At 38.7% G+C, this 23,195-nt stretch overlaps 1 protein-coding gene across 1 annotated transcript; it reads right to left on the minus strand.

Annotated features, from left to right (window-relative positions):
* Positions 1–413: 413 nt before the first annotated feature.
* On the minus strand, positions 414–22,916 carry LOC139685957 (arylsulfatase B-like). The gene is made up of 8 exons (XM_071583092.1): positions 22,785–22,916; positions 21,125–21,284; positions 15,293–15,519; positions 13,186–13,489; positions 10,759–10,916; positions 9,521–9,656; positions 4,686–4,892; positions 414–886 (listed from the first exon to the last, which is right to left on the minus strand). The coding sequence occupies exons 1-8, from the start codon at positions 22,914–22,916 to the stop codon at positions 414–416; spliced, it is 1,797 nt and encodes a 598-aa protein (XP_071439193.1).
* Positions 22,917–23,195: the final 279 nt, after the last annotated feature.

Below are 23,195 nucleotides of genomic sequence, written 5' to 3' on the forward strand. Positions count from 1 at the left end.
GCTCTAATTATTGGCTCAAACTCAATGGAGACAAAAATCGTGATGAGATTTTTAATGCTCTGAGTGAACTTTTCTTCAACCCAAACGAGGTTTTCCATTGAATGCAATATAATCCTCGAATAAAAAAACGTCAATTGTTTGGAAATCCAAGCGCCTACAGCAAAAAATTGCTATTGCTGGTCGTTTTCCAGGATTTTGGGGAGGGGGAACATTGGTGGTGCATAGATCCTCCGTTCAGTAGTGAATTAGAAGTCCCCCAAATCACACTTTCAATCCTCTGGGCGCCCAAAAACTCAAGAACCAACTGACAACTCTGAAGAGCATCCGAACAGACCCAAGCACTTTTGGCCACCAAGTTGAGGCGATGGTACTATAGAAAGACGGGAAGGGAAACCTCTGAAATGTAACAGTTTTCACCCGGAGGAAGGCCGGAGGTAATCGTTCCAGTTGGTCCACACGCCGTTCCAACGCTTGGGGTCGGCCCTGGGGTCACTCTTCCTGTTGTTCGGGGGGACCGCCGTGACCCTGAGCTTCTCCAGTCTCCCCCGGAGACTCACGGCTACGTCGGGCAGCGTGAGGCAGAGGTTTCTCATCTCGCACGGGTCGTGGGCCACGTCAAAGAGGCACGCTTTCAGGAGGGGCAGGCATGGGGGGAATATTTTGGGTACGGCGTAGTCCTTAGGTGGCCATTGGCTGTGGCAGTCCACGGTGGCGAGGCCGCGTAGACGCAGAACGTTCTGTTCATCGAGGGCCGTCGGCGATCGCCGTTGTAGTGCCTGGCCCGCCATGCTCGCTGTCAATGTGGACACGCTGTACGCCGGTATGCCTTTGTCATCCCTTCCGGAATCGCCAACCCAGTGGTCCTGCATGCCAAATGCCGTCGTACCTATGACAGAGAAGTATGGAAGTACTGCATACACGGGGATCTTGGGATTTAACTTTTAACTTAAAATAATGACATTGTAACCTTTAGGAGACTTTAACGAAAGATATCTACTGATACGAGTATATCGTGTATCCACGAGATATTTATCTATCTATATTCACTCAGCACAAAAGGCCCCTTAGGGTAGATTATGGATGGACACAAGTGATCAAACGGTATAGTAACGAACCCTTGCCTCCATACTAAAAAGAAAGACTCGTACTTTTCCACAGATTTTAAATTTAAATTTAAATTTAAAAAATCTGTGGAAAAGTACGAGTCTTTCTTTTTAGTATGGATATTAAATACTTGCCTGAAACGATAGAATATAAACCGTTTCCTCTATTAACAAAACACAACCCGGCATCCAAAGTTATAATATATCCCTCTTCAGTTCCACCTAATTCCTCCATTCCGTCCAACATTCTTATCTTCCTCCTGCCCCTCCCTCACTTCTCTCCAATCACAGTCTTCAACACACCAACGCCATTCAAAATGCTCCGCACCCATTTTTCCTCAATCCACCCTTACTCGAAATCGATGTTACTAATTCTCTCCCACTGAAAGCATCTTTTCCGAACGCAATCCTTCTTCCTATGCCTCTACTACTTTTCCTATTTTGGTCCAAAACACTTCGCTCCAGTTTTTGCCCGATTACTTTAAACTTAGCCTCTCTTTCTTGAATACGAAAAAAACTGTTGTTTTATTTACAAATTTTTATTATTTTTTAATTTTATTGTACTCATCCCATACATATCCCACTGAATTTCCAATCCACTCAGCTATGCTTGCAACTCCTTGGCTGACTGACAAACTAGAGCTTACTCATCAGCAAACCTAACTGATTTTACAAATTCCCCGAAGACTCTCATTCCTATCTCTAGCCATCCCCATACCTCTTTAACCATTTCCTCCACATACTATACGTATACAGGCACGGATACATCGAACATCAGAGGTGATCATGGAGACTCCGGCCTTAACCCTTTTCCTAACACTGGCCATCTTGACTCTCTATTCGCCACTCGCACATGACCAGTCTATGACGTGTACACGTAGCGGATCAGTGCCCAATCCCACCAATCTACTCCTGTTTTCTGCTAAATATTCATTAATTCTACTCAATTTACTCTATGAACGCCTTTTTGAAATCTATTCAACAAACAAATACAACCTGATTTTATTCTAAATTCCTTTTCGTTAGTAATGTCGTTACTGCAATGCAATCACGTGAGTCTTTCCCCTTTTGGAACCCAAACTGATCATCTCCCAAGTAATAATTTTCCCTGATGCCCATCCTCTTGTTGATGATCCTAAAAACCACATATTGCTGCCTTTCCATTTGATGGAAAGGAACTAAGAATGATTTGACGAAGTCTTCTGGCCCAATTCCTGGCTCATAAATCCTATTGATATGTCCACAAAAAATCTTAATCCCACTTTCTCGTAAACCTTTAAATAGTTTCGCAGGAATTTTGTCTACCCCCACGACCTTATTAGATTTCAATTCCCTCAATGCCCTTACTATCTCACCATCGAGTAGGCTTGGACTTAAACTATCCTCATCCACGTCATATTCTCTTTTCTATGTCTACTCTTGCTGACCTAATTTCTTTACGATACATTTCTTCTATATATTCCTTTCATCTTCCTTGGATCTTTCCCGGCTCAACTAGTATTTTCTTCCTGACAGTGTTTAAACCTTCCGCACCAATTTTGCCCTTCCTCCTTAACTGTTCTTATCCCTGCACAGCGTCTTCCACCACGCTTCTTTTGCTCTATTTGCTACTCATCTCAATTTATTATTTCACTCTTTATACTTCCTTTTTTTCCAACTAGCATTTATATACATTCTTCAGTTTCCTTCTCTCATCTATCTTTCTAATCATCTCGTCCGTAATCCATGTTTTCCTAGCTATTTTCCTATTTACAGTTCCTACCGTTTCGTTGACATTCCTTGATATCCCTTTTCTGATATATTCCCACTTTTACTCTATAGTACCCATCTCTGTTTTTACACTTATAATGCGGACAATAGCATACCGGTACTCCTTTTTTGATACGATTAGTGCTTCTACATTCTACTCTCTAAATCGCCTCCCTTGCTTTATCTTTTTGAATCAGACACTACACTTCATCTAGCTACTAAACTGTGGTCTGAGTCCGCATACGCTCCTGGGAAACTCTGTGAATTGTTTCTAAATCTTTGCTTAACCATTATATAGTCCAGCTGATACCTTCTTGAATCCCTCCTATCTTGCATTTTCCTGAAAGCTACGTCTTTTTTTATGTTTAAACCGTGTGTTGGTGACGATTTATCCATGTCTTCTGCAGAACTCAATGGCTTTCTCCCTGCGTTCTATCATTTTTTTTCTTACTTATTCCCCTACCTCACTACCATCCCTTCCTTCGCCTACCGTCACATTCCAGTTCCCCATAACCATCAAATATTTCCCCCAAGAGCAACCGCGATTATGTCCTCTAACTGAACGTATACTCTATCGACTTCTTCCTCCTTATGATTGCTTGGTGGTATGTATACCTAAACAATGACCAAGTTCGATAGTTATGCTTATACTTCTACAAATAAAATTCATCATTCACTATATCTACGTTTATTACGCTTCTTCCTACCTTTATATTCAATATTATTGCAACTCTTTGCTGGCTCTCGTCCCTTTTGCTGTACAATGCTCTATAACTATAATTGCCATAACCCCCGTTATCCTTCCATCTTACCTCGCACAGACCTAAAACATATGTATTTTCTCCCAGTATCTCTCTATTTACATGTATCTCTAATTTTTAGGTCCTCAATATCGTCCTAACATTGCATGTCCTTATTCCAACTTATTTGATCTTCTTCTGCGTCTTCTAATTTGCTACTCTAGCTTACGCTTTGTAAAGATTTCACTGAGATGACGACCGCAGAAGCCTTACCTCCCCTGTTGTCTGGCACGATAGAACCGAACTCGAGTTTGGGTTGAGCCCCATAGTTGCAAGGACTGATTTTCTCTACCATATTCATCATGAAACTCTAGCGAGAAGTGATTGAGGCGGTTTCCCGTTACCTTCCTTGATAGTATTTTTAACATGACACCATCACTCAGTGAGGAGCTTGTGTTATAAATATATGTGATGGTTCTTTATTTGTACCTTCAAGATTTTAATTATGAAATGCGGATTGATGAAAAATATTTTTTAGCCTGGCCGGCCTGGGCTTCGGAGACTTTAGGCCTCACCTTAAGTCTTCGAAATTTTAAACAGTGCCTAGATGGCACAGTTTAAAATTTAAACAGCTATTCTCCTCTCAAATAAAAGATAGATGCCTAATATAAAGGCTTCACTCTAAAAATGATCAAGCGAGCAACAAACCCTGGTTGACATAAGCCAAAGTATTAGAAATATTAAGATATGGAAGTTTCTAGAAATAAATTTGCGAAAGTGGCTTCTCCAATATGTTGCTCATTTAAAATTACTTCCCTACTCCTTATTTATTGAAGAACACATCACCACAAGCTATTTTTTGTTCATCAGTTATCCCAAATCAATTAATGAAAATTTCAGAAAAAGTTCAACGATTTTATTTGAGTGAAAAAGAACGATGTTTATTCGCAAATTCTCGTGAAAATTTTTAAAAACCTTTCCAACTCCTTCCTTAAATGATGCATTTTACGATGCACACTGAATATTTCAATATTCACTAAAGCCTTGAGCATGACAAGGATGACCCCAAAAATCCTTCCTGATCCTCTCTTACCGTCCACCAGCTTGTAGTTTCCGATGCGGATAGCCGCGTAGCCGTCCAAATCATCTATGTTGATGAGCACCTCGCTCCTGGGCTGGTACTCGTGGGCGGGAGGGCGGAGGGGAGTGGTGGCGACAACGGTGTCGAAGATAACGCCGCTCATGTCATAGCCGTCCAGCCTCGGTCGGGACGCGGCCCTCAGCGTTTGTTGGTCACCACCTTCGGTATACATTCAAACACCGGGGAGACATAACTAATAGAATAATGATTGGATGAAGATATTCAGCATGGAACAACCGAACAATATTTCGATACCGAGATATTTATTACAAAATATTGCTCAATGAACATAGTGTCTATTTATTTATTTTATTTGTATTCCATTAGTCCGAAAAGAGCACTTCGGCCTTTACGTTGGACTTTGAACAACGATATAGCAATTTTCCAATTACATAAACCCAAGCCCAAGGTGGAGATAAAAACCACCTCGGAGTGAATCGTGCCCACGACCTCTGGTTGGGCAGGTGAGGACATTACACCGCCGCCACCGGGATCGATCTTGTGCGAAGCACGACATTTCACAGGTTCCAACTCTCTAGCAGTAATTAAAAAGAGAATAAGCCTTATTTCGGTATTTATAACATACATTTTGTTGTAAACTTTGTTGAAGTTTTAACCTATCTAGGTACTTAAGACCGTCCCATTTTATCTACGTCTATCCGGTACGGTACTATGGCTCCTTTATAGCGAAATTATAAGTCTGTTTTGTAGATAAAAAGTTCAATGAAGTCCATATTACATGTAATAAAAGGCAATAATGAACAGTTCATTAAAACTTGAGAGAGATATAGAGAGAGGTATAGAGAGAGAGAAAAAGCCAAATTTCATTAACTATTCTCTTAATTTCTCTTATTTTTAGTGCTTCAGGGCTTAGTTTCTCAAAATAAATAATATATTATGATTAGTGTTCAACTTGAGACATTTAAGTTAATGAGCATTTCCTTATATCCCTTCCATATAAATAGGAAATCTCGAATAAAACGCCGATATTATATTTGCAATAAACAAAACAGACAAAAAATACCGCTCCAAATTTGTCTTCCCCTACGATGGTGATTTATTTTTCATAACTACAGTATATCACTTCCGGAAAGAATATTACGGAATATTACTAATTCAGCCATTGTTTTTTGATAATATTATGGCTAACTATAATTTATTAAATCTCTATCTCCAAAACAGACCTTAGCAGCTATTTTAATATTGCATTTTTGAATTCAGGTACTTGTATAATAGGACAAACCACGCTTTATACGAGGGTCATCCGGAAAGTAGTACCCGTTCGTGCCGCATGAAGTGCTGACGACGCGAGTAGCCGCTGGACGAGGTCAGATAGCTTCAGTGGCTTGTCTGCCTTCTCTGAGCCAAGTTGCGTGACGCTAGCATTGCCTGTGTTGTTTCTGTGATTGTTTACAATGTTTAAAAAAATTGAGAACGCCGCCAGTTGTGAAGTGAGGGCAGTGATTAAATTCCTCAATGCAAGAAACGTTCGCCCATGTGATATTCATCGCCAATTAAAGGAGGTGTATGGAGACAATGTAATGGACGAGTCGTCTGTTCGGCGGTGGTGTCGCAACTTCAACATGGGGAGGGGGAACACACACGACGATGAGCGTTCGGGGAGACCGTCTGTCATTACAGACCAACTGGTGAGCTCAGTTGACGAATTCGTGAGGAACGATCGGCGCGTCACAATTGATGACATCTGTGAGCATTTTCCCAATGTTTCTCGAACAATTGTTCATGAAATTGTTAAACACCATCTGCATTATGCAAAAATTTGTGCAAGATGGGTCCCTCGCGTATCTCAATGAGCTGGCGGCGAAGGACTATGCAGCAGGAATACAGAAACTTGTCACACGTTATGACAAATGCCTTAATTTGCTTGGAGATTATGTTGAGAAGTAGTTTAAAGTATCCTCTTTCAAATAAAATTTTTTATGTTTGTTAATATTTACTTTTGTGTCTTTATTTCACGAACGGGTACTACTTTCCGGATGACCCTCGTATTATATATGTCCGATGCATTACCCACGTGTTTCCCTCTTACGCGTCGTGCTTTCTGCGACATTTTGCGTTTCTAACCTACTATTGCATTGCTTACAATTTTTCCTTATACTTTCACTTTTGTCTCTTCATTATTAGATAAAATTTTCGAAACAAATCGGTGGAGACGACTGCTGTATATTGAGTCCATATTTTAATCATAGGTTTTGAATGGACAAACATTTAAAACCCCTTTATTTCTAAGCCTAGCAAAACACAATCTGACATCCGACGCTACAATTAACTCTTCTTCGATTCCGCATTGTTTCTTCCTCCCTTTATTTTTGTCCAGCATGTCTGTCCCATTCCCACCCCTTCCTCGCTTGCCCACGTCATCCAGTCTATTAAAATCTTCAACATTCCGTCGCCAGTTAAAATTCTCTGAATTAAACTTTCCTGCCACATTTGGATCTCTCAGAAATATTCACTTCCCTTTCACCACGCCAATTACTTCTTGCTTGCTTTCCTTTCCTTTTCTATCCTTCTCCACATCCACATCTCTCCATTCTAAGCGTATCATTCTACATCAAATACATAGAGTTGCCACGCCGTATGCATGGAGTAATTGCTTCATGATGGACGCAATTTATGTGGTGACAAATAGTGAAAATCAGTTTGTAGAAAGAATAAGAAAGAGCAGTACAAATTCAAATAAGGAAAATAAAGTAACAGAGGAACTGGACAGACCATCAGTCACTACAAATTATTGTAAAGCATTGTGGCTGTGCATAAATGGATAATGCCCGACTAAAGGTTCTTTCCAAACCTCTTTTTTAGCAATGCTTCAATGGTGCTGCCTCTTATCGTAATGAAAATCAAAAAGTGTATTTCAATCCACTCTAGAATTAAAATAGATGCCTAACCGCTCCTCATTCGGTGTTTCTTAGTATATTTCACATAAAGCAGCTATTTTTGAATCCCTATCCGTGCATGTGTTTTCGTATCGTGACGATTCCAGATTTGTCGAAGGTCTAACGCAAAGATATCTCCGACACTGGAGGTAATCAAACGGTCTCAACTGGCAAGCGACCCTTAAGCTCTTAAATGTCTTTTCATCGGCGATGCTCTTCCTATCTCTAGAGTTTCATCCTCAATATTATTTCCATCATCCCTCAGTAATCTGAAATTTATAACCCATGGACTATCAACTGCTGAGTCATGTACTAAAAATGGATCGCCGTGATGTCTGGCGTGGATCATCCCAATCCTATTGAATAAATCCCCACTCCCTTGAATTCATTCCTCATAATCTTTTTTCTTGGGTAATTCTGAAACTGAAGTCCAGTTTGCGAACGAGCTCCTCGAACTAAATGTCGACTATTCTTTAAACGTTTACTGGCATCGTTCTGAGGCTTATCTTCAATTTATATTCGCATATTTCTTCCCAGACCCTGGAGCCATTCTTATTACTAGGAACGTCGTCCTTAATTAAAATTCGAACCAAGTAATGGGGATACATATCTTCTTAAGATTTTATGAGTCATATCCATTATTTGACGAAATTACTGCGCTTAGAACTTGTGAACGATCTATTTATTTCCTAATTTTACAATAATTTTATTGTGATCGCTAAAGGCTTGAAAAATCGAATAGAACGATTAACATTTTCCTAATCATTTCATAATCATCTAGACTTCAAGCGAGAAATGGGTTAGCATTAGGCCTTATGTCGTAATTGGTAATCATTGTAATAAAGATATTTTTTTCTAGGGTGAGGTTTCAATCCCCAGGAACGAGAACCTTTTCCGATTTTTATAAACGAAATAAAAAATCCGGAATTTGACATTTCTCTGATGGTCGAAAGGCATCGTTTATGTTACAAACAATTTATTCTAATAGGACTTCCCGAGATCCGAGTGTTCTCAGTGCTCTTCGTAGGGATAGTTATTTACTCCTGTGTTCTTTGCCCTTTTAATTTCTCTCAAATTCACAATTAACTATTAACTGACTTATTATTAATGGCATATAACACGTTGTGTGGAATTTAATAACACGTTCATGAATAAATGCCGGAGATGAAGTTCATTCTTTATTCCTCACATTCAGAGCGTAGATGATAGTCGAAACGGAGCAGATATATAATGTAAGTCTGAAATTCCAAAAGAAGTTTCAGAAGATGGCATTGCCAAAGAATGTCGTGGATGAACTCGGACGAAGAGAAAGTGAGACAAAAATTGCCGGCAGAACAGAAGAGTGAATCAATATCTGAATGAGACAAGCGATAGAAGTATACCAGAACACATCAACATGGAACATCATGGTAAAAAAATAGTTTTCTGGGATAACCTAAATGGAGGATTTTTTTGTTTTGTCGTGACCCAAAAGAGGATGGGGCAAAGGGTATTTAAAAACGTTCACCTAAATCGAGAAACGTGTTTACATCATAAGTGAAAATTTCAAATTATACACCGCATAACCTATTGGTATAAGTCTAATGACTCAGCCTTTTCCTAATTGATAGAATAATTACAATGTACCCATGCATTATAGGACCTTTATAATAAGGAAAATACTCGCGGTCAATGAGTAAATTATCTGTTTCTTTTGTTGTCACAATCATAGCTGCCTTCACCTTCCATTTTCTTGCTTAATATGTCGTTGGGAGAAATTTTTGTGCATTCGAGCAGTCAACAGTAATTACAAACATGTCGAATATATCATTCCGGAATTTAACAATGTACGTTTTATGATCTCCGTGGCATTATTAATTCACTCTGAACTGTTCAGTACCATCAACTTACCTGCTGCAGAGAAGAGCGTGGGCATCCAATCAGATATGTGCATCAGTTGGTTCGAGATTCGTCCTGGGCTCTTGATCCTTGGACTCCATACAAAAGCATTGGTTCTAACTCCCCCCTCCCACGGTGAAATTTTTTCCTGTGGTGTAATAAGAGAGAGAAAGGGATAGAGAAAAAAATCTCAACAACTCCATAAACAGTAATATCTGAACACTATTGAAAGGGCTTCCATAGTAAATAGGATTTGGTGACCAAAAGCTGAAATAATTACACCATTGGTAATGAGTGGTAAATTCGGTGTAGGTAAGATTTTCAGGGAATAGGGGACGGAAAGATCGAGCGTAGGTATTAGCCTACTCAGTTAACGAAAGGCGCCGAGGAGTTACACCGTTACGAAAGGGCTTCGCGGTTAAACGTCCCATCTCCGGCGTTCACTATTTATTCGAAGTTCCCCATTTTCTCCAAATGGCCCTGATGTAGGAATTGGGTTACCTCTGAAAAAACTCACTTCTCCAGGATTCGAACCCGGGCCAATGGGGTGGAGAGCCAGTGCCAATTGAGCAATCGCCACACCAACACGATTCCTAACTAGCCTATGGAATATTTTACAGTGGTTTATGTTTTAAAATAAGTTAGGAATTTTCTTCAATAATCAGGAACGAATTTCACGGTGAATCAATTATGGTGCATACCTTTTTTTAAATATTCTAATCAAATTAAAAATAGTATTTCACTTCCACAATAACGGGGGGAAGTGCAAAGTTTCTTTTTTACTCTCATCGCAAATTTTCAACATAATATGTTCCTTTTAAACTTCTTATAACATTCATAGGACTCTATACCTTAAAGAGTAGTCGAAAAACGACATTAATATTATTAAAAAAGTAGTAATATTATTCAGTTATGCTCTCATTTAACAAAAAAATTACATTCTTTCATACAAAATTGTTTTACATTGTAACTTATGATTAGCTAAGGCAATCGAGAGAGGAGTTCATTTGAGCCACCAGACGGGTCTTTCAGGCTTGGTAGGATTGTCGGTAAGGGGATGAGTTCGTCGAGATATTTGCGATTGCCATTGGCCTACTATAAACGATGGAGGACCGCGAGTTCACCACTTATCCCACTATTTGGAAATCCGATTAACTTCAGATCAGTTAGAATGCGTTACCATAAATGTAATGGGATGACTTCAAATTACACCTACCGGTTGAGTACCCTTCGTGATAACGAGGACTCACCCCTTTGAGCGGGTAGTTGGATCCTTTGTTCATATTAATGCCTTCGGTCTGTCCCCCATTGTCCGATAGGAAGGCTATTATGGAGTCTTCTAGCATCCCGGCGTCCTCCAGTGATTTAACCAACCTTCCTACAGCTTCATCCAACTTCGAGACCATCGCTGGAAAGAGAATGCAGTGGATTTGCGTTAAGAGGAGGTGAAGTAATACTTAAAAATTAGAAGCACTTCCTGGGGAAGAATGCATTAACGTGGTCAATATTTTTTGAGACCGCAAGCAAACGCCAAACTCAGCGTCAGTAATTCGCATAGTCAGATTGGTACCATTGGGGTATCAACTTGCTCATAAAACCGGTACGTTGGATTCGTACACGTGATACCGCATTAAGAGTCATTCTTATCGACATATTTACCAACAATCAATCATATGGCCTGTGAAATGTACTCATCAGAGTCAGCGGAGAGATGGGAGATAGGGGAAGGAGTTGGGTAGTCTCTTTTGCTGTGCTCACTTCCCTGAACAAACCGGTACCCGAAAAGCCATTAGGTTTGATAGTTTTGTTCAAGGTCAACGATAATCGGGCGCACTACTCTACTAGGCCACCATACCTTCCTTTTTCTAGATAATTAGAATTTACTATGGTATGTATTGAGTGTATGTTGAGTTAAAATGGCATTTTTTCATAAACCGATTGAAGTTCATCGTTTCTGATCTCAAAAATGAAATAATTTATTATCCAAATCTTTTCTATCAGTATTAACTGTAAATTATGTGGAAACTTTAATGCCAAAGTCGAATTAGATATGTACGTGTACATTATATATCCTGTTAATAATGAACCAAAATGGTAATAATTACTTGAACTCTGACATTTATTTATTTCTCGTACGACTATTTCGAAATGAGTTTATTCGGTTATATTTGTTCTGAAGTTTTTTCGAATCTATTACGCACATGATGTGAACAAATATTTTACGAAGTTTGGTTTTAAATATTCAAATTTATTTATAAAATAGGAATCCTGGTGTAGTGCCCTCGTGATACATGGGCAGTTTCTTTCTTTGTGGCGGTGGCGTCTATGAATCTTGATCGTTTATGATGAAACAATTGTCATTTGAAGAATAGTTTCCACAATTAAAAATTACCAAGCTAAGTGATAAACCCCTCCGAATGGACTACAACCTTGATCTGGTGAAAAGGTTAGTGCTTTCTCATTACCTCTAGAGCACTAAGAAATAATTTAGATACCGTAGTGCATGTACATGTAGATACCACTCTAGGTATTCTTTTGCCCCGCATAGTGACAAAAGAATTGAAAAAAACGAACAGATACTCTTTAAAAGTTGTTTTCTAAGAAATAAAACGAGACCATCGAATTATGCAGTAGCAGATTACCGAAAACTATGGATTAAGAAAAGACTCGTAAAAAATTTGATATGCAGCGTAGCTATGTACGGCGCGGAAACGTGGTCATTGAAGCAAGAGGACAGACGTAGACTGGAGGCTTTTGAAATGTGGGTGTGGAGAAGAATGGAGAAGGTGAAATGGACCGAGAAGAAAACAAATGAGGAAGTACTTGATATGGTGGGCGAAGAGAGGGGTTTGTTGGGTGAAATCCTATGGAGGCAGGAAAGTGGATGAAGGGGGATGTTGAAGACTGTAAATGAGCGGAGGATGTTAGGCAAACGAGGAAAGGGAAGTAACAGGATAGGGATGTTGGACGGGATGAAGAAAGTACTCAGAGATGAAGAGGGACCTTATATAGAATAGGATGCTGGATTTTGTGTTTTGTTAGGAGTCACAAAATGTTTTATTTAGTAGCTGTGTCCATCGAAAAACCTACCTTAACCGGTAGATTGCCTAATAATATATAGTATATATATATATATATATATATATATATATATATATATATATATATATATATATATATATATATATATATGAACCATAATCACAGTAATCAACCCGAAAGTCGGTTTTGTAGGTGATAGTTTCACCCAGTACCAAGCCCGAGGGCGTGTGAAATTCACACATCAGGGTAGGGGGTCGGTTCCCTTCCCTGTGCCGGTTATGGTGTCCCAGGAAGCTCTGGTACCCGTAAAATTACACAGCTTACGTTCAGCTGATGGTGCCCAGAGAGGCTTTCCCGGGAAGTGAACCCGGGCCCTACGGTCAGTGGTCCAAAGCTCTACCCCTGGACTACCGTGACCCACATATATTTATATGAATTTGTGATTTATTTATTATTTTATTATTAGGTACTCTACCGGTTAAGGTAGGTGTTTGGATGGACACAGCTACTAAATTAAATTTATTTATATGCTTATTTATTTATTTATATCAAGGTTAGTGTAAACTTTATGCTGATTAGCAGCTCAAAGCTAAATAAGACTTCGATAAACCTTGTCGTTCTTCGGTCGTATTTACCTGCATACTTTCTCCTCTCGTGATCCGCGATGTATTGGAATTTGTCGATCGACTCGCCTGGCGCCTGAAGAGGATCGTCGGAGTTCCCGGCATGCGGTGCAGAGAACGCCACGTACAGGAAGAGTGGCTTCTGCGAGTTCTCTGGGTTTCCACCGTGAGCGCTAATGATGCTCGTAGCTTCATCTGTGAAGAGATCCGTGGAATAAAGCCCGATGGTAGCGCTATCCACTTCCAGCCCTCTCCTCATGTCCAGTCCTTGGTACGGCTCTATTTTCAGGATCGGGAAGAGTTGGTTGAAGAAATACTCCAGCACAGTCTAAAAGTATAATTAGATAAGGGATTTAGCTTGAGTCTCACCGTCTGTGAGGTGGTTCAAGAAAGTCAGCAACTCTAACGTATTTTGGTTATGTTGAAGGTAAACATTAAATGTGTAAAATAAAAAAACCGTTACTCTAATAAAATTTCAAATAGTTGTTATATTCTTAAAAACATTAGTTTCTGCGATATTGTAAAGTTTACATCCCAAATAATTAATATTTTTGTACACGATGATAATCGTGAAATAGAGTTAACATCGTTTTAAAAACAACTCGGGGACAACAAGTTTTGTCTACTTATGTCGATGCTTACATACTCGACATCAATACTCTCAATCAATGGTCACTTGTTCAGGGCGTGCGTAATGTTATAACAGGCCGGAAATATCATATTGAAATTAGTTATTAAAATTATATTTGATAAATATTGACATTGATTCAAGTTTTAATTAACAATTTTGCATCGCGAAAGGTCGAATCTCTCTATGCCGAAGGGAATACATATTATTAACGAGACAATAGAGTGATACCTTTCCGTTTTTGAGGATTGTAGATTCAATTTTTTCACATTTTTATTTTTTAAACGAAGTCTACAGTACTCATGGAACGAGCGATAAGAAAGGGCAAGGTGGCAAATGGTTTTATTAGAGAAAATTTTTAAATTTTAGTTCTCATATCTCTAAAATAAATTTACATAGTATCTAGATCATAACGGAATAAGCTGGCTTCGTAGTGAAGATTCGAATGCTGTGCTTTACCGATGTCACGGTCATAACGGTGTTATGGTGAACATTTAAGGAATTTTTCCAATTCTTTTTTACCATGTAAATGTATGCCATGTAAAACAAAACTCCTCATTTCTTTTCCGGTGAAAGTGCCTTTCAATGAATTCACTTTTTTTAAATTCCAATAATGGTGGTTTATTTCAAAGAGAAAATATTTTTTGCCTATTTCTGATCTATAAGATTTTCCTCAGCTCTCCAGGAGAAGCAATTACATTAAATATCAAATCAATACAGAAAATATCAATTTGTTAAATTTGTGGTTACATTTGTGTAACCAATGTTTATACGACGCTCAATTAACCAAGATCTCGGTTGTACGCCGAAAATAATGTATAAATATGATTTCAAATTTGACATCTTAACAACTAGTATTCATGCCATTTTTACAAATAAACTATAATATTAACAGTTCATAAATTGAATTTCGGAACTCAATTAAAAGTATATTTATTGATAATCTAACGGGTTCAAATGGTGATGATGAATAATAGGGGTGGTACAAAGTTGGCAAGAATGTCTTATGTAAAATATCTAGCTACCATCATGTATTTTCTCCACAATCTCTAATAATTGTAGCATCTGAGGTGCATGTTCAATTCTCAAGGTGGCCCTAAAATTTAAATAATGGTCATTGCCCACGGTGCCTACTAAATGAATATCTCCCGGTTGGCAGGTAAATTAGAGTAATTGGTTTCAAATTGCAATTTACTTGCACGCATTACTTGGTAGAATAAAATAATCCATTTAATCATTAGGTTTATTGACACGTATAATTGAAAGAAACATTTCAGCTTAATGCCATTTATTTAAAAAACTTTAGTGTGTCATAAGTATGACTAAGATGTCTATAAAATTTCCTGCATTATTTTTCCTTTGCCGTTCCAAGAGAAAATATAATTTCCGAAACAAGGTATTAACTCAATCATTCACTGATTTCATCCCAAAAACGATACGATTATACCACTAACGAAACGAATTGTACTAATTCATAGTCCCATTTCTTACCGTTCCTTGAGCTTGGTGAGTATAGTAATCTTGGTATCCGGACCAGAATCCGTAATGAGAGTCGAATCCTCTGTACGTGGGCGTGTATTCTTTCCGGTGGAACCCGAGGTGCCACTTGCCAACGATGTGCGTCGCGTAGCCCAGTGACTTGAGGTCCTGAGAGAGGAGTCTCTCGGACAGTGGAAGACCCCAAGGCTCCGAGGGCAAGATGACGCGGTGCTGCATCCCTTGGAAAGGAAGAGGGGAGGTCCATATGTCTGCGTTGGAAAGCTGACTTTAATTAGCACGCGTTTTTGTACGCTATTCAGTCAAATTTAATTTGCAGTGGGGAGGAGAAATTTTTCCTTCCAATATAAACTTGTGAGGAGACGTGGGGAGTTCAGTGAATAGAGCGCTGTCCAAGAGGGTCTAGGTTCGATTTCGGGTGATGCTTCAGGGCATCCACAACTTCACATAAGCTATGGGTGATCCTTTGGGGGTCAGATCACCCTGGGAAGCCAAAGGGAAAGCACTGGCTCCCCTTAATACCCTGATGTGTGAATTTCACACGCCGTTGGGCTTAGTATTAGATGAGGTCTACACTTATCTAGCAAACCAACCTTTGGGCTAATAACTGTGGCAGTGTTGGTGGATATACTTTCGTATTGCGCTCTATCGTGTACAGTAATAATAATGCAATTGGTAAAATAACTCGTCCCAGCGTGTTTAAAATGGAAAAGTAGTTACATATGTGATGCATATTTCAGCTAGCATTTTTCTCCAAACAAGCAATAAAGTTGTAGACATGGTAGGGAATGAGAGACGGTATTTGGGAGAACTTCGAAGTGGGCAGGACAAGTTGATGCAGGAGATGCTGCGAGACAATAAGGGTGTGAAAGATAGTGTTAGAAGGAAGAATGCTGGGAAAAATCAGGTAGAGGAAGAAAGAGAACAGGCACTACAGATGAAACTATGGGAGTTAGAAAGAATGCATAGCTAAAGAACGCTTTATTGTACGTTATATGGACTTTCAGGATATTTCATGTAACGTTAATTTGGAGCTTAGGAGTACTGTAAAGCCAAGGTTCATCTTAAACCTACCTTAAGCCGATAAACTACTGCTAATTAAAATTCCATTTCATTCAGTAGACACTGTAGCATAGATGAAAATAGCATGTTGTCATAAAAATGGCATTAATATAGTTGATTAAATAAACACTTTCATATAAGCATGGACTAAAATTTTGCGTCGAAACAGAATTTTCCTTCGTTCTCGAATTTAATTTTCCATTTACAATCTTCATCATTTCAGAATAAAATCATTTATGTATACGATAACCATTAAAGGTTGGTTCAATACATTGTAAAACTTCACAATTTCATCAGAAAGTATGCTCAGATCATTTTTAAGCATTTAAAAAAATACAGTGGTTCAAATATGGCCATATATACTACGTTGGTATTGTTCGAGTTTAGCACGCTCATAATACAGAAATTGAATTTTAAATATGAGTGTTACCTAAAAATGCCAATTTACTGAACAGACCAAAGCGATTCACAACGGGTAATATTGGTATCCTTATTTTTCTGATTTCTGCTCTCAAGATTGTGAACAGTGTTGGGTAATAAAAATTCGAAGAAGGAAAATAATACGAATTTTCAACTCTATGAAGGGAGCTAGAGAGTATATAAATGACCATAAATTCTTTATTAAGTGTGAAGGGGTTACTATAAACGTAGTATTATGCAGGATTTAAAATGCAGCATTAAGTAATACCTAGTATATATGGAGCTTTTCTTCATTTAACGAAAAAAATACTTTCATATATGCAGAGACGTTATCAAAGTATTATGGGAATTGAAAGAATAATTGGGGTAGAAAAAGAAGCATTTAAAAAGAGGAAAGTTTCATAGAACTGCGAGAGATGCCGCGAAAGTAACTTCAGCGGAGGCATCCGCTGTTGAGAAAGGATGATCATAACGCTGTAAAATTTCCAGAAGATGAGGATATCGATGACGGGGACCATGACTAACTATGTGAAGGAAATCCAAGTGAATATTTTAATATGGAACGTACTATTACTGTATGGTGAGGAACCCATGATCGTTGAGACAAGATGATAAGCGTAGACTGGAGACTTATGAGAGGTTAGCGTGGAGAAAAACTTGGACGAGGAGGAAAACAAACGAAGACCTACTAGGCACGTTAAGGGAGGAGAGAAGGATCTAGGAAGAAATACAAAGGGGGTAGGAAGAATGTAGGCTGGGCATATTGAGTGGTAATGGTTTGTTGAATACTAGTTGCGGGTAGAATATTGTTGGTTTAAGGGAAAGGATAGGTATGAGGGACGGAATGGAAGGAATGAAAAAGCATGAAGATTTCAAGAATGGTTTTAGAGGATTTGTTTACAGTTAGATGGGTTAGATGGGGCATTGACATGCAACAGAGTTTAGATTTTGGAGCCATCATAAACCTAGCTTTACTGTTAGACACTCTTAATGTTTAGGCAAGGGCAAAATAAAAGAGCGAGCCTTTAAGCGTATAGCAAAATTTGATCAAAATTTAGAACATTTAAGTCCAGGCGATGGTCAAATGATTCAATGAGAATATAAAGAAAAATAATCAAAATAGCTAAAGTATTAAATTTGTTAAATAAATAGAATATTACCCATAATCATACGAAATCAGCTCCAATAATTTTGATGACGTGGTTTGGCAGTAAGTCAAAAACAAACAAGGTATCACAATGACTTACCAACACAATATTGATAATTTAAATATTTCAGACGTCATAAAATAACAACTTAACCAATAAGGAGATACGTACCAGATACAGGACCAGGCACATTAAACTTTTAGATTAAAGATTTATTAAAGACTGCATAGATGAAAAATTCAAATGATTAAAATCAGCAGAGAAGCTTTATAAGAGAGAAAGAATTGAAAATACGAGAACAATATGCAAAAGAAAAACGTGCGAATAGATATTTATTTTAAATAAAATTAAGTAGAACGAACACATTTATAGAATGAAATACGATAAACAAGCATGTTTAGCAAAAAGTAAACTCCCCATAGGTTAAAGAAACTCAAGTTGGCCAATAAAGACGTTTGGGCGATTGACTATCTGTATACAGAGGCTTAGCTAAATTGAAGAAAACAGGCCACAGGTTCCTATCACTCACGATAGAAGAAAGACGAACGGCATTTTAATTTTTCTCAAAAGATATTCCGCACACATTTCCAGCACGCCACGACAAATAATCAATAATTTCCTGCGTACATTAATTTTTAGCAGAGCTAGCTGACGGAAAAATATTCTCCGGCCGACAAGCCGGTTTAAGAACCGGCTCCATTCCTGCCTTTCATTTGAGCGATATATTTTGGTGAAGCAACTGTTTCTGGTTTGTCAACCTCATTTTTTATCGCTGCAAAATGACCTTAAAAACCTGCTGCCACTGTTTTGGCTTTGAGCAGATGGTGCTTCTTTCTATTCGTATACGGTCAATACCATTAATTTCAATTTAAACTTTAAATTCACAATGTATTCAGTTTTTTAAGGGTTGGTTCTTTTAAAATGGCTCCGGTACTGTTTTCGAAAGTGTTACTGTTTTGTGATATCGAGTGAGATAGCTACTATTTTTTCACATTTTTAAGTGGTTAGAGCATCGCCCCGGCAAGTCGAAAGATGCGTGGTATAAGTCCCGGTAAATGAAATATTTTTCCACTTGTGATCTGCTTGATTCCGCCTTCCCCACCACTTCTGTGTTCGTCTTCTATGTGTGTTCCTATCTTTTTTCCTTATATATATATATATATATATATATATATATATATACACACACGGGTCGTGGTAGTCCAGGGGGTTGGACTACTGACCGGAGGGCCAGGGTTCGGTTCCCGGGCAAGCCTATCTGGGCACCTGCAGCTCCATCCAAGCTATGTGATTTGTCGGGTACCAGACCATCCTGGGAAACCATAACCGGCACAGGGAAAGGAACTGACCACCCTACCCTGATGTGTGAATTTCACACGCCAGCGGGCTTAGTACTGGGTGAGCTCTTCCATCATCATTTAATGTAAACTTATTTGAAAATCCAGTGATGAGCTAAAGGAGCGTGTCTTGGAGTGAATGTCTAACAGAAATAATTACATAGCTTTATTTTACATCAGAATCAGGTTTAGTTTCCATTTTATCTCGCATGAATTCGTTCTGTATTACAAAAGACCTCCGTCGAATGACATGATTTCCCGTTTCAAGAGCCCAAACCAATCCCGATTGAATTGAGGGAGGAAATGGATTAATACGTAAGATAAGGAGAGGGGGGGAAGAAGGGTTTCCTACACTTGCGTCACCTTCCGCGCTGAACTTGGCAACCTTCTAACTGTTTTGGCATTTCAATTAGATCGAGAGTCTCAGGCCACAGACGCCTATATCCGGCGTCGCCTCGAGCGGATTATCTCTACTCCCTCGTTAGACACGGGTCGCGTGGAATGTGAAGGTGCCCTGTCCACCAATGACTTTCACTCGGGACGCTCGCAATGCCAAGGGCGTGGTGGCCGTTTCGACCGTTTCCCGCTGGCGGGGAAGTCGACCGCGGCCGTTGACTGACGGGTGATTGCCGGCCGTGAACACCTCCGCCGTAATGACAGAGCAAGTGCCGCCGTGATAAATATCCGGGAAGGATGAGGTTACACGCGGTGCGTATCCGCATTTCAGGCGTGAGGATCTAATGAGCTGTTACGACAAGGAAAAGTAACGCGAGCAGTTCGCGGAAAATGTTACCATTTCGTGACTCAATCGATTGAAGCTTTTGGTTTTTGGTTCCGTTGCTGTCCTTCGAGTTACATGGGTTCGGCTAGAAATATCCATTCTATTCCTTACGTATTTTTGCGATAATAATCGTAAATAGTAGAGTAGATTTGTTTTCCCAGCAGTGACCTGCTATGCATTTGTTTCAGGCGACGAAGGTCTGTGGTCTACATGTATACTATCTCTGCTACCCTCACTCACGACCTCTCCTGCTACCTTCTCTCACCACCCCGTGTTTCCCGTATGTGTTTCACCCAGGTGAAACACATACTGGGAATATGTGGGCAAGCTAACAAAAAATTAGAATTTATTAGAAGAGTACTGAGTAAATGCGATGAAAAATTCAAGGAGAATTGTTATCTTTCGCTTGTTATGCCTCATTTAGAATATGCTAGAATTGCCGAATTGGATCGCGTACAGCGTAGGGGAGCTTGAATTGTAAAATATTAGATCAGCTAGATTGGGAATCACTCACGGGGTGAAGATTAAATGACAGATTAAAACTCTTCCATAAATTGGAAGGATGTCTCTTTAGCAGTGATGCTGGAAATGTATTAATACCCCCATCGTACTACGGTAGGGGAAATAATTTCAATGAAATCAGAGAGATTCAGTATAGAACAGATAGATTTAAGATTTTATTTTTACCACGAACGATAAGGGATCAGAATTTCATTTTCCGACCGCGGTAGGATCATATTCGGGTCAACATTAGTAATGTGTTCATTCACCCCCTGCCACACAACCTAGCGGTGGCTTTTAGGGTCCTAAAAAATAAAAATAAAACTGTTTGGCGGGGCTTTTCATTGGAAGGCAATTACAATGGGAGTGAGAATGAGCTATAATTCAACATATTAATGAGCTAATAATTCACCATTCTCGCTGGTGAATCCAGTCTAATTCAAATGGTGATAATTCTACGAAAGCATTGCATGCCATTTCTGGCGTAAAATTATTCCTGATTAGACCCGCGCCGAAGCACGTCGAAGAAGCTTCACGGTACGCTGCCCACGAATCGTCAGATTCGCGCACTACTCACCAGTATGGATGGGGTACCTGCCAGTCATCAGCGCTGATCTTGATGGTGTGCACAGGGCCTGAGAGTAGTGGTTGTTGAGGATGACTCCATCGTATGCCAAAGAGTCAAGGTTTGGCGTCGGTATTTGATCAGAACCGTGGTAACTCACGTCGTTCCATCCCTGAGGAGTGAAATGACATTTGAATATTACACTGTCACCTTCTTGAGGCTGGGTTGACAAACTTATGCACGTCGTCAAAAGTCGTGATTATGGGGGATTTGAGATTGCTATTGAGCTGGCAAATATATATGCTGCTGATTTCATAAGTCATTTTAAAATCTTATGGTGAGTCATTCATTCATTCATTTTTAAGTGAGATAATGTCCAGGAATAGATTGTACGCCCATGCCTGAATGTCAATTTAGATATACATATATGTATGATCATCATTACCATCCAATCGTTTTATCTAAGTTTTGAATGGGCAAAACTGACAATGATGGAACGATATATTTCTTTGCTTCTCATGACAAACCACAACCAAATATCCTTAACTATAATAAACTATTCTTCAATTCCCTATACTTCATTAATTAAAAATTTGCAATTTTCTACAAAATAAAGTTTAATAATGCGACCGGTTTCAATGTAACTACATCGTCGTCAGGGTCAACTATGACATCGTCATCATCATCTACCCCTGACGATGATGTAGTTACATTGAAACCGGTCGCATCAATAAATTTTATATCCCGGAAAATTGCCAATTTTTGATTAATTATGATATTCCACCATATCACGCCTGAAACGTCTCTTTTTTTATCCATATACTTCCTTCCTTCCAACATGCCAGCGTGGAATGTTCAATTAATTAGCGAACGATTCTGAATGCAAATCCAGGTTCATACAATTTGACAACCTCGCTTAAAATTAAAGGGATATTCTGAAAATAGAAACAAATGGATGGCTTTAGTAAAGGAGTCTGAGGAATTAAATATGGATGACGATGATTCTGAGAGTCAAAAAGTAATGAACCAAAATCCGGATACTCTCCTCCCTGAATGTGTAAAATTCACATCTCCCATGGGATTGCTCCGAGTAAGCTATATAATTACTAACCAAAAAGAAATATTTATCGAGTCGATTCCTAAGGTTTTCGCTTTTCTTTTTTTCGTCGTAAACAGTAGTCTCCGAGGTTATGTGATTTGATAACTATGCCATATACAATTCAGATGAACTGTATATGAATGCAGAATAATATAGATCCAGAATTTATGTAAGTAATTGTGTGGTATTTAAATAAAGATATGTAGATATAAATATGCGCCGAAAATGAATCCTCTTCAGCGATGACACATTTGCATGCATAAATTCTGGCGAAAAACTTAACTAAACAAAAATACAAAGGCAGAAGACTCACGACTTTGTATGACTTGTGTGATACATACATATATAAGATACACGACTATGTATGATATATATCTATAATTATATATAAAATATATACATATACAACTTATTATACATATGTATATACATGACTTTTATATATATATATATATATATATATATATATATATATACAACGTCCACTATTACATATTATCTTAAATATCCTAGCTGCTACCGTTCATCTATTAGTTGGGTACACGCAGCATCTTATGCGTTTTTGACACTTACCAGGTCATCCGCCATTATCAGAATGATGTGAGGTTTCTTCTCCGGGGGCGGATTCCCCTCAACTGTCATCAGGTTGATATAGGTGAGAACAAATAGAAGAAGTATTCTGCGACTCGTAGCCTCCATCGCCATTTTCCAAGCCTTCCCAGCTGTAAAAAAGTAAAAATATTTCGATACAAATGTTATGTGATTTGAAGCAAAGCAAATTAGGAAAAATGGGTCTATATTTATCTGATTCAAGATGCCAGTTTCTATTTTTATGATAATCCTTCCAAATGAAGATAAGAGCGTAAAGTAAACAGCCATTCAGGGAAGTGCCGATTTCGATAACATTTAATTTTCTACTGAGCACAAACAAGGTGATGAAAGAATTAATTGGGAAAAGAAAATCTTGGAGCAGAATTCTGATTA

Source organism: Hetaerina americana, unplaced genomic scaffold (genome assembly GCF_022747635.1).
Source record: "Hetaerina americana unplaced genomic scaffold, ioHetAmer1.1.p SCAF_122, whole genome shotgun sequence".
Lineage (NCBI taxonomy): Eukaryota > Metazoa > Arthropoda > Insecta > Odonata > Calopterygidae > Hetaerina > Hetaerina americana.